General features: G+C 39.2%; 1 protein-coding gene across 2 annotated transcripts; it reads left to right on the forward strand.

The window, feature by feature from the left end:
• The first annotated feature begins 816 nt into the window (after positions 1-816).
• slc20a1a (solute carrier family 20 member 1a) lies at positions 817-9,808 on the forward strand. Of its 2 annotated transcripts, none has more exons than XM_044110822.1 (12): positions 817-946; positions 2,857-2,983; positions 3,086-3,456; positions 3,540-3,680; positions 3,789-3,874; positions 4,823-4,919; positions 5,959-6,078; positions 7,046-7,249; positions 7,387-7,858; positions 7,948-8,133; positions 8,220-8,304; positions 9,241-9,808. In XM_044110822.1, exons 3-12 carry the CDS (start codon positions 3,108-3,110, stop codon positions 9,394-9,396), a joined length of 1,896 nt encoding a protein of 631 aa, XP_043966757.1. In that variant the 5' UTR covers positions 817-946; positions 2,857-2,983; positions 3,086-3,107; the 3' UTR covers positions 9,397-9,808. The 2 variants fall into 2 exon arrangements, with proteins under 2 accessions (XP_043966757.1, XP_043966758.1); XM_044110823.1 differs by having other exon boundaries at positions 820-946; positions 3,089-3,456.
• Positions 9,809-13,170: the final 3,362 nt, after the last annotated feature.

The raw sequence follows: 13,170 nt of genomic DNA on the forward strand, positions 1-13,170 counted from the left end.
GGGTCTTTCTGCATGGAGTTTGCATGTTCTCCCTGTGCATGCGTGGGTTCTCTCCGAGTTCTCCGGCTTCCTCCCACAGTCCAAAAACATGACTGTCAGGTTAATTGGTCTCTATAAATTCTCCCTAGGTGTGAATGTGTGTGTGCATGGTCGTTTGTCTTGTATGTCTTTGTGTTGCCCTGCGACAGACTGGCGACCTGTCAAGGGTGTACCCCGCCTCTCGCCCGGAACGCAGCTGGAGATAGACACCAGCAACCCTCCCGACCCCATTAGGGAAGAAGGGTGTAAGAAAATGGATGGATGGATGGAAATTGAGAGCATGCAAAAAAAAAAAAAAATGTCTGGGCAGATTAGTGCTTTGCAGACTGATGAGTTGGGTTTAAAAAGAAGAGGTGCGTTAATTATGATCTCATAAAAAAGCTTAGTTCCAATCGGGATTTTCCAAGGTTTTGGGGGCTGCTATGCGATAATTGGCCAGCAGGTGTCTCCAAAGTTTTTTTGTTTTTTTTTTACCTAATACTGTTTTGATATACTGTGCGAAATTACATTATCGCCCAAAAAGTAGTATGACCTGAATTAGAAAATAGATTATATTTATCACAGCAATAGCTTTTTCTCTTTTTTATTTTGGCTGTAGAAGTACAGCATAATTTGAGGATAAAATAAGACAAGATAATCAGCACACAGCTGTTATTATTCTGCACCCTGTCAACAAACAGGCTAAACATTAGCTTCTGTACGGCAGCTGTCCCATGACCGGTGAAAAGGCGTGTTCTCGGCTCGGTATATAAAGCAGCCCCCAGCAGAAGCCCCACTAATGCTGCAGGCCGCTGCTCTGCCCCCTCAGCCTGCGCGGCCATCCTCCATCTGTTGGTCCTGCTCACAGCTGACAGCAGCAGCCTGAGAACAGACACCAACACACCGAGGGATACTGTACGTCTCTCACGTAAGTGTCGCTTTTTTCCCACTTTATAGAGTGGCTGGCATTTTTATGTGGTCTCTTTGAATTATGTAAGGGCAACTAAGGAGATTAACATACCACCTGATGAAAACTGGCTCAAAACTTCTGACTTCTGTTGCTGTTTTTTACGACAATTATTCCAAAAATATTAGGTGCTTTATTTATTTATTTATTTATTTATTTATTTATTTATTTATTTATTTATTTATTTATTTATTTATTTATGAAAAAAAATTATTTTCGTATACGTTTCCACAATACTTTTTCCCCCTATTGAACTTGATATGAAAAATAGATGTCAGAATCTAAGGGATTATATAATTTCAAATTTTTGCTTTTATTGATATATAAATTATATTATTACAGAGGTTTAATGACTTCAGCCCTCGTGTTAAAAGGTATTAAGGGAAAGCAATTTCTGAATTACTTTTACTTAAGATATTTCAGGCAGGTGCCTTGTTAGTTATTGAGCAGTAAACAAATATACAGTACAAATACGAACATTATGCAAACATTTACCCTCTCTGTGCTTTAAATACAGAAAAATGCTTGGTTGCATATAAAACTCTATTGAAGGGAACAACAAAAAAGTTTAGTTTTGCTTATTTCTTTTTTAAAAGTAAATTTAAGGATTCAGGGTTGTTGTTTTTTTTTTTTTTTTAAACTCAAATTCCCATTTACAATTAATAAATGCTTTCAAGCTAATTTGTGTGACTTTGTGTCCCAAGGTTGGGTATGCATGTGCGACATTTTTTTAAATTTACTGAGCTTTTGCAGTGCGTTTTTTAAATAAATACAATTAACAATGCTGTAGAAACATTTCTCTGCATAATTCTTTGATTTTTGCATATTCTTATTATGCATATTTGACTACAGCATGAAAACCACACTTTATGCATCACTTAAAGCTGAACAGAATTACTCTACACCGATTCTCTGAACTAAAGTTTCTGAACTAAAGAAACTTTAGTTCAGAGTTTCTTTAACTCTGAACTAAAGAAACTCTAGTTCAGAGTTTCTTTACTCTGAACTAGACGCTATCGACATGCATCCTGCTTGTTTTGGTCGATGCCCTTTTTTTATTCCCCACCCAACAAATAGATGCACTCAAATTACAAGCTGGATTTTTCTACATTCTTCAGTGTGAGATGATGCCACTGCAACAGATTTAACAAATTGGTTAAAACTTTTACTTTGTAGCAATCAAACAAAAGAATGAGGTCACCAGAGGTGCTTGGCCTGGCCACCTTCAATGCAAGAACCATAAATGACAACGCCTATAAAATCAGATGAGTCATTAAATTTTGTTAGATAAAAAAATTCTAAAAAGACACTCTCTATTGCAGCAAACCAACTTCAGGGTGAGCTCACTTAGAATCTCCTGAGAACACGCTGAACAAGTTCAGATTTTGCATTGATCAGTGTGTTGTAAATTAATCATATGCTGTACCTCAGCATCAGTGGACCTAATGTGGATTGGATCATTAAATCATTTAAAAGGTTCTTCTCTTTTATTGCCATGGGAATAACCTGATTGAGGCTTTAAATGCTTAAATACACTCGTGACCTCTTGCCCTCCAAAACATAGTCCAGTTAGCTTCAGTGCTCTCTGCTTCCTCTGACATACTCTGCTGTAAAGTTATTTTTAGCGCTATTTATTCCTGATTGAACCATTTTGTTCACCAGTCAAAGAAAGTGCTTTTATTTTGCTGGCAGGAATAACTCCTCCTCGCCGACCCCATGCATTTGAGTAAATCATGCATGTCGAGGTAAATGATGCGTGCCGCTTGTTTTTTGTTGGGTTGTTTGGGCTTGTTAATGTGTAACTCGGCTTAGTGTTTGCTTGTCTGTGGGATGATGCCTATACTGACTCATATATATCTGTGTTTTTGCAGCGTGAATCATCCGAGGATCACAATGGACTCTTCTCCCATGTCCATACAGGGTCATTTCATAATGAGCCTCACAGAAAAACCCTGCATACCCAGCTAGCAATAGATTTAATCAATTTTCCGCTAATAGGTTTGTTTGTTCTAAATCTTAGAGGTTTTGTTATTATTTATTGCTACATACTACCTCAAAAGTTGCTATCAAACAACAAATTATTTTATTTATTTTTTTTAGTAGAATAACATTGAGAATACTCATGGATACGACTACTCTAGCAACGCTGGCTGCAGCCACCACTGTAGCTCTGGTCTCCCAGTCAGACATGTCGGACTACCTTTGGCTCTTAGTGGTCGGCTTCATCATCGCCTTCATCCTGGCGTTTTCGGTGGGAGCCAATGACGTCGCCAACTCCTTCGGCACGGCGGTGGGCTCCGGAGTGGTCACCCTGCGGCAGGCCTGCATCCTGGCCACCATCTTTGAGACGGTGGGCTCGGTGCTGTTGGGGGCAAAGGTCAGCGAGACCATCCGTCAGGGGATCATCGATGTGCGCATGTACAATGGCTCAGAGCACGTGCTCATGGCGGGATCCATAAGTGCCATGTTCGGTGAGCCTTCACACAGATTTTGTTTTGAAAGTGGGAATCTTTAGGCCATAAACAAAAGCTCAGCTGGTGTTTTTGTGCCACAGGTTCTGCCGTGTGGCAGCTGACTGCTTCGTTCCTGAAGCTCCCCATCTCTGGAACCCACTGCATTGTTGGGGCCACAATTGGCTTTTCAATGGTAGCGAGAGGCCACCAGGGGGTCAAATGGATGGAGCTACTCCGCATTGGTAAACAGTCTTTCTCTTTCCAAGTTTTCCAGCGAAAAGGAAGAATAATCTGCAAAAACTAAAATCCCAGTCAGTAAATAAATTGTACATGAAATGTTCTGTTTAAAGTGGCATCATGGTTCCTGTCCCCTGTTCTGTCGGGAATCATGTCGGCAATTCTCTTTTATTCCGTCCGCAAATTCATCCTGAATAAGGTAAGTAAGAAAAGTAAGGAGCTGTGTGATTAGATCATGAAATGATAACTTATATTTAATATTCTTGTTTTGTTATTTGTTACTTTATTAAAGGTGTAGTACTTTTTCAGTCCTGGCTGAGCATCGTTTCAGCCAGGACTACTGGAATGTAAATTGTTATTTACATTCCAGCTGGAGATTTGAACTATTTGTTGAAAGCACCGCCTCAATACTAAGCCTACTAAGTACCACCATCGTGGCAGACATTTTGAAACATCAATACACCAAGACTTTGGATTTTTTCAGTTTGCGTTATATTTAATTTTTGTGCTATCCATTTTTCAGCACAATTGTTAAAATGTTCAAGCTACACATTGAGAAAAAAAATGGCAGAAATAGTAAAGTCAGACTTCGTTTACCCACCCCGACTTCAGAATCCAAAGTGGTTCTAGTAAAATGTAAAATGTAGTGACAGCATGCAGCAACTGCCTAAAAGTTGTTTTTTTTTAACTTTTGATATTTCATGTCTCATAATATAGTACACACACCTAGTACGCTACAACCTCTGCTAGCATTGCGTGATACGGTTGGAATGCACGAAATACTCCGAAAAAAAGTATTAGCTTGTGTCGCTAATAGTTAGCATGTCACTGATCCCTCTGATTTCCAGTTTTAAAGTGGAACAAGGTGAAGTTGGATTTGAGGTCTGTACCAAATGCACATGTACTTTCAGGTTAGGTTGACTTCACTGAAATATCCAATGCATAACAATCTGACACGTCTGCCATATCAAACCAAACTTTACTCTAAAAGGCTAAATTTAAAGAAAACAGGAACAAAGACTTTCAGCTGGATATTTACTTCCCAACTTTGAACGTGCTCAGTTTTCATACCCATTTCTTGTTAGGAAACTGCACTGGATTTAGAATTACAAACAAACCAGGAAAGGTCTCTTTTTTCCCCCCACAGTCTAATCCTGTACCAAATGGCCTGAGAGCCCTTCCTGTCTTCTATGGCATCACGATGGGCATCAACCTCTTCTCCATCATGTTCACTGGAGCTCCATGTGAGTATCACATAGACACACCAAACCAGAAAATCACTTGATATTTTCTCCAAATGAGCCGGAGAAAATATCAAGGACAGTTCATGACAAAATTATGATCCAAAGAATAAAAATTCATTAGATTATTAATTTTACAAAAATATCATCCCCATACTAGGCTTGATACAAAATTAATAAGGTATAAGCGAACAAAATAAAATAATCCCCTACTGAATGGATTTTTGAAAGTCCCATTGGCATTCATTGGCAGGATTGGACTTTTCAAAAGGGCATCTGACTGCACACCACTGTGGCAGAAAATGTCCAAAATGGTCCTGTTGTACAAAAGTGCTGCACATCTTTTCACCATCATATCGTGCAGAAGGTCGTTGCAGTTATCTCTTGCAAGTTTGATGGAAATCCATCAGTTCTGTTGAGTTTTCTTAAACTGAAATGAGATAATCTCCTTGCGCGCCTCACATGCAGTTACCAGTGTTTGAGGCCAGTCCGGTTTAGCATGTACGTTAGAGATAGGCTACACCCATAATGTTGCTTGGGTTTATTTGGTGTTATGATCCAGCTGCTCACAAGAAAGAAAGATTAAACTCATGTCAATCCACCTTCAAAAGGTAGAAAACAACATCACACTGTCTGTTTAGTAAAAATATTAGAAGAGAAGAGGAGTCATTAAACTGCCACCAACTGAGTTTTTATCACTGCGCCGCAAGACTGGCCTCTTCCTCAGTATCTGATTAGAGGAGTGTGCACTTTCCCTGATACTGCCGCCTTTAAACAGAAAGACATGCTGGCATCTGAGGAGTGAACGTTTAAGAAAAATTTTATCATTTGCTACAAATTACATGACTGACTTGTTATGTTGGACACCTGCTGTCCTGCTTCTAAGGCGATGTAATTTTAGTAAGACAGGTTTTGTTGCTTTTCAATTTTAGATCATGAAGGCAAAAAATAAATGGACGCGAGATTCTGTTTGTGTTTTTTTTTTTTTTTTTTTTTTTCTGAAGCAACCTTTCCTGACATGTCTCTTTTTCTTTGTCCGTAGTGCTCGGCTTTGACAGGATGCCGTGGTGGGGCACTCTGTGCATTTCTCTGGGCTGTGCCATCATCACCGCTCTGGTTGTTTGGTTTGTTGTCTGTCCACGCCTCAAGAAGAAAATTGAACGTGAGTTTAAAGGCCACCTTCTGGCCTGAAGCTGTTTCTTCTTCAGAGACGGCTTCAGTAAAGCATTGCACAAACATTCTAGATTCGAGGATGAAACTGTTGAACTACTGATTAGGAACTACAGTGCTTCACGGCTACTCAACTCTTTAACATTTTGTCACGTTGCGACCAAAAGCCTCAGTGTATTTTATTGGTAATTTATTGATACATCAACAGAAAGTAGCAAACAACTGGGGAAAAAAAAGATACGTGATATTCAAAGTGTACAAGTAATTTCAACACTCTGTATTCTGATATACTTAAAGAAATGTAGCAGAGTTTAGAACTTCTCTAATTAGTAAATAGAGTCAAATTGTGTTCTTTATTATGAGTGTAAATCCATGACAGGCCAGGGTTAAAGATGTGGAGAAATTTAAAGCAGGATTTTGTTGTAAAACAATAACCCCAGTTCTGGGTAAATAAGACTACCACTGAACTCTGCAATCACCCTGATGATTGCAGAAAATAGTGGTGGCAGCATCATGCTCAGGGGACTATTTTTACCTCAGCATGGACAGAGTGTTGTGGTCTTTAGGACTTTGATTTTGTACGATGATCATTTTGTAGTGTTGTTTACTCTTTTAGTCTTGTTGACGTTTGGATCCCTCATCAAACATTCCTGTGATTACTTCTCCCTGTTATTTAGTCACTTGAGCAATTTTGCAAAGAGAAATTAGCACAATATTCAGTCTGTTGATGTGCACACACAGTGAGGAAATACTTCAAAAACATTGCACAGCCATTACTATGCATTTATGCACTTCTTTGTGTTGGTCTACCACATAAAATCCCATAAATCATTGTACGATCACATAATCTATCGCCACGGATCCTCCAGCAATAAATTAAATTGAATAAATCTGTAAGTTCTGCTGCAGTATAACTGTCTGCAACAAATCTGTTTGACTTGTAACGTCTCACCTTTCAGGGGAAACAGCTCCTGCTCCCTATGAGACTCCTTTAATGGAGAAGAACGCGAGCAAACCTCCAGCAGAACAATCTCAAATCCCGTCTGACCTCCATCTGCAGAACCCTCCGGTAGAAACCCAGAAGGTGGCCTTTAAACTGGGAGGCTCAGAGGAGACTGATCTAAACAGCGACATAGAATCCAAAGATCTTGACATCTCTAACGGTGAGAATTTTTAAATCTGGTGCTCGAAATGTTACATTTTTCACACCAGTGTCACAGTTATCAAGATGTGGTTACACCACAAGCAGCTACGACCGACCAGTTAGTAAGACAATATTATAAGAGAGATTTTCCCACAGGTCTGAATGGCTCTGTAGGCCACATGACGATCACCGATCCCCACAGTGGACGCTCCCATACCATCCACAAGGACTCTGGCCTGTACAAAGACCTGCTGCACAAGCTCCACAAGGCCAAGGTCGGGGACTGCATCGGTGACAGTGACACGGAGGAGCGACCCATGCGGAGGAACAACAGCTACACATCCTACACCATGGCTATATACGGTATCCAAGGCGATCCTAAATACAGAGACGTGGACACCGGCTTTCAGAGGAGACCTCGGGTGGACAGCTACAGCAGCTACAACTCTGCAGTGACCACTGGAAGCACGGTCCCGGACGGGAACGTGACGCAGGAAGCCGACGCAAGCGTTGCTGAGGAGGAAGACGAGCTGGAGATCGACCAACCTGCAGTTTCTTTGCTTTTCCAGTTTTTGCAAATACTAACTGCATGTTTCGGCTCCTTTGCTCACGGGGGAAATGACGTCAGGTAAGCCAGGGTGGTTTGTTTTGTTTGTTTTTTTTCAGTTTGCCAAAGTATGAGCTTTTTAATGATTTACATTGAATTTCATTCTCTAGCAATGCTATTGGCCCACTGGTAGCCCTGTGGCTTCTCTATGAGAGCGGGTCTGTGGTGTCAAATGCTCCCACTCCCATCTGGTTGCTCCTGTACGGCGGAGTGGGAATCTGTGCTGGACTCTGGGTTTGGGGTCGGAGGGTGATCCAGACCATGGGTAAAGACCTGACCCCCATTACACCCTCAAGGTATGCCTCGTAGCTTTGCCCCGTCTGAGCAGCAGTGATGATTTATCAGGTTGTAAAACCAAAATAAACTTCTCCTTTCTCTGCAGTGGATTCAGCATCGAGCTGGCTTCAGCTGCCACGGTCGTTGTGGCGTCTAATATTGGTCTTCCTGTCAGCACGACACATTGCAAGGTAATAAAGCTAAGATCTCTGATAATTTATAACGGATAGAGAGATTAGCTCTGAGCATGTTATAAAAATCATATATCTCAAAAATGCTTACCTTGCAAACATAATCACACCCCTTGAATTTTTATTTTATTTTTTTTATGTAACAACCATAAACTTAAATTTATTTCACACATCACATAAAACTAGGATTTTGCGTGACGAATCAACATAAAACAACCAAAATTGTACTTTTTGGTTTAGTTTTTTTTTCCAGCTTTTGGGTTTTTGGATGCTGGCCTGGTGCTTTGCAAAAACGATAGATGATTCAAAGATCGATGATCAAATTCAGTCTATGTTCTTGAAGCAAAAACCTTGAGAAATAAACCTTTATTTTAGTACCAAGTACCAAAATTGGCTTCTGATTACAGTTGCAAGTCTTTTGGGCGATGTCTCTCTGCACAGTAAAGACTGAAAAAATATTTCCCAAGTTGAATGGAAAGGATCCATCAAAACTGCATATTTTAAGTCTTGCTACAGATTTTAAGGTATGGACTTTGACTGGACCATTCAAACAAACAAATAAAAATGTGTTTACCTTCATCCAGCTTCTCTGCTCTGGATGAAGAAAATCACCTCCATAGCATCAAGTTGACAATGACACATGCTTTATGGTGGAGTTGGTGTATTTACTAATTAGTTGACTTCTACAGACAGTTGGTTGGACTCTGTTTTATTTTAGGGTATTTGTTTAAAGTGGGCTTAATGCCCAGAGCTTCAGGTTGTTATTTGCGAGGAACTTTTAAACACGTTCTTTTCATCATCACGCACTTCATTTTGTTGCTCCAGCACATCAAAATCAATAACTTATATTCAGGTTTGTGGTCGTTTGGTCACAAAAGTTAAAAGTTCGAGTACAAAGATGTTTTCATTCTTCCAGTAACTCTTAATTGCACACAGGTGGGATCTGTGGTGGCTGTTGGTTGGCTGCGCTCCAGGAAATCAGTTGACTGGCGTCTGTTCAGGAACATCTTCATCGCCTGGTTTGTCACAGTTCCCATCTCTGGGCTCATCAGTGCTGCCATTATGGCTCTCTTTGTATATGTTATTCTGTAAAACCACCATCTTGAAACACCGTTAGCTTTCCGCTCTCTATTTTCACCAATTTCTTAAAAAATATGCTTTCACTTTGTTACCTGCTAATGATTGATTTATCATTTAGCGTAATTTTATCTCCATCCATCATTATATAGGAATGTTTTCAAGAATGGCATGGAGTTTTATAAAAGTAACACTGTTCAGCTGTACAAAAGACATGTACAGTATATTCCTCTGTATATTTGTATAAAAATGATGTGTGTAATCCAAATCAGTTTTCTGAATATTAAGAGTATGCAGCAGCCAATAGCTTGAATGGAAATTAAATTATTGAATATATTTGAATGGAAAGAGTTGTTTCATAAGGAGTGATTTCACAGTATGTATGTTTGCAAAGAAAATATTCACTTCACATTGTTCTGTGGGGGGGGTGGGGGGGTGGGAATACTTTGAGCGTAAATTTCAAATTATAAAAATAATAAAACAAAATTAACAGGTTTGCTTAGTTTCTGTTTGTTATAATATCTATGTATATGTATACATATTTGTTCTGCACTCATACATTTAATAATATTTCAAATAAAAGTACAACATGAATTACAATTCAGATGAATTGTAATTTCTTTTAAATTTCACCACAAGGTGGTGCTATTACTGCAAAGGCCTATACATAAACAGTTCAAGCTCAGTCAGATTGCATTGAAAACATAATGTGAACATTTCTTCACGTGTGTGTAGTCGATTTGTTCCATTGATATTTGATAGATTTTTTTTATGTTTTGCCAATGTTGTTGTATGATTACCTCTGTGTTTTTTGGGGTTTTTCTTTTCTTTTTTTTTTTTTGTATTTTCCCCCCCATCCTGCTGCATGGAAAAAATCCCAAAGTGGACCATAATATGGTGATGCTGACACTTTTATAAATCAGTCAAACATGTGTACATTAGAACAATAATTTTGAACGATTAAATGCTATTCATTTTTAGTGTGCAGCACCAGTTCTCAACAAATTTCACCTCACGGTATTTCACAAGGTAAACAGGTCCAAACTGAGAGATGAGAACAGAAAGCAAACAGGAAATCACACAAAATCATTAGTACAGGCACAGGTCTGAATGCAGAAAGTTTACATGTGAGCAAATTACTCGTGGTGCATTGTTATTGAAAGGTATTTTTAATAAAACCACTTTCCTGCTGTTCCTGTTATGTGTCATTGCTCACGTGCGGCTCATTCACACTGGCCAAACAAAGGTCCTATTCTAGCACCGGCATTAAATATGGGTAAAAGTCGGATTTGATTTCAAGTTGCATGACCTGCCTTGTTAGAGTTCCCTTAACAATGACCTCTTTCCCTACTTTCTATAAACCATCCACCCAGACATGCCAATGTCTCTCCAAAATGGCATCAGGAAGTGTGCTACAGAAAAGGTCGGAAAGGTCGCCTGACCTTCAGAGGGAAAACCAGAGACACTCAGGACAAATAGCCATGAATGTACACACTCACACCTAAGTGCAACTTAGAAAGACCAAATAACCTAACATGCACGCTTTTCGACTGTAAGGAGGAGAAAACCCACGCAGACGGACCCCAGACCAAGATTCCAAATCAGGTCCTTCTGCAAGGCAGGTTCAGCCTTTCTCATTCTTTTTTTTTTTTTTTTTTTTTTTGCATTTATATATCCATTTAAAACTTGCAACATGGCAGATATTCTTTCTTTGGTCTCTGTCTGTTCGCTAGTGTTGCTCTGCCAGGAGTGAAAAACAGCACTGCAGTATCAGAAGAGACATAATGTGACCCTTAAGAAAATGCATTGTTTTGTCTCAGGCTGCACATGGCTAATTTCTGACGCTGCCAGCATTATAAATAAGGCTGGTCATTCTGGACTTTTGACACATCAGGTAAAGGTGTGGTTGGATTCAGGTGTTGTTCCAATTTTGACTGCTACTGAAGTTCAATTTGTTGTTTCCTAAAATCTCTCAATATAACAAAACCTTTTTTAAAATAGATAAATATGGCTGAGTCTGTGTTAAAGACTGTTCCCAGAGATGAACCTGACTGAACTGAAAGGAGGAAGAAAATTGCAAAAGAAACTAGAGTAACACAAAGCAACCTCTATGGAATAAACATTTTCCAGATGTTGCTTCTGTTCTGTTGCTTTACCAGCATATAATAATTCAAATAGGTTTCATTTCCAAAAGTCCACAAAAAAAAAAAAAGTTTCAGACAAACATTTATCATAGTTGCTTTGTTTTTTAGTGCTCAGTTCACTAACACCAACATTCCACGTGATGGCGCTGTTTTGTAAAGTTAGAGTCGCTATTGGAGGGGTAAAAAAAAAAAAGGAAGAAAATGTTTTTTCATCACACTGATCTCTCCATGTAACCAGGCAACACACTTGTGTAATTCTCACATGAGACCAGCGAGTGACCCTTTACAATCAGGCAGGCTAAGAAGAATAATCATTGAAACTAATGAAGAGAAAATTTATTTTAAAATAAGACACCCATCCATCCATCCATCCATCCATCCATCCATCCATCCATCCATCCATCCATCCATCCATCCATCCATCCATCCATCCATCCATCCATCCATCCATTTTCTAACATCTTTTTCCCTAGTGGGGTTGGGAGGGGTGCTGGTGCTTATCTCCACCTAATGTTCTGGGTGAGAGGCAGAAATCATGCTCTGACATAAATTTGTTCTAAAAGCATTACTGATTAAACTTTAGCTTTAATAACATAAAACTACATAATTTTTAAAGTTTAATCAGTAATACTTTTAGAACAAATTTATGTCAGATTATGATTTCTTGGTTAATGTCAAGTTGTCATAACAAAGACATTTTGAGTAATGTCAACTTTGTATTAAAAGTGTCATGATTTACCCAATAACACTTTATGACAACAGTCATAAATATTCATGAAGACTTACTCATATTTATGACAGATGTCATGTCAGTCTTATTCACAACCCGTCAAATAAAAGTGTTACCAATTTCTTTCTGTTAGGCCACAAACTCTCATCCACGTCACAAAGAATATCTTCTCTTGTGATGCAGAGTTTGAATTTGCCACAAACCATGTAGGACGCACATCAGCACACATGCGGAAGAAAATTTAGCTTTCTGGCCTTGGCTGAGCTACTGCTGCCTACAACTTGACATCAAATTATAGATCATTCTTGATCCCATCTTTCAGTGTTTAACCCTGTTTCTCTCCCTAACAAAGCTACCAGCTGAACTTTTGTTGCTCTTAACTTCCTGTGCTCTTTTTCTTTCACAAGTCTTTAAAGCTATAAATGAAGCTGCTAAAGGAGCTACTACTCAGTCACATTAACTTTCTGCTTTTCTCTAACATAGAAAATACTGATGTATTGGTGCTCCTGTTTTTGTTTGTTTGTTTGTTTGTTTTATTGTGTGCGTGCGTGTGTATGTGCTTCTTGTCAAACCTCCAGCTGGTCATGGCAGATGGCCGGTCACACATGGCTTTTTCCTGTTTTTTCCTGTTTTTCCTCTCTACTGTTGCTACATGCTCATCCAGTCAGTGACTTGATGCAATCTGCTTGGTTTCCTTGGATAAAACATTTTTTAGGACCAATTTGAAAGATAATATCAACTCCACGGTGTCTCGCTGAACTGACTTTTTTGTAAAGTCTCTTGAGGTGACGTGTGTTGTGAATTGGCACCTTAGAAATAAACAGAACTGAACTGAATTGTGCCAGTCCCTCACATGCAATCCCAGTGATAATCACACTGCGGTTTTCACGTTTCAAAAAATATATAGATAAGTTC

The sequence above is a fragment of the Gambusia affinis genome, linkage group LG03 (assembly GCF_019740435.1).
Source record: "Gambusia affinis linkage group LG03, SWU_Gaff_1.0, whole genome shotgun sequence".
Lineage (NCBI taxonomy): Eukaryota > Metazoa > Chordata > Actinopteri > Cyprinodontiformes > Poeciliidae > Gambusia > Gambusia affinis.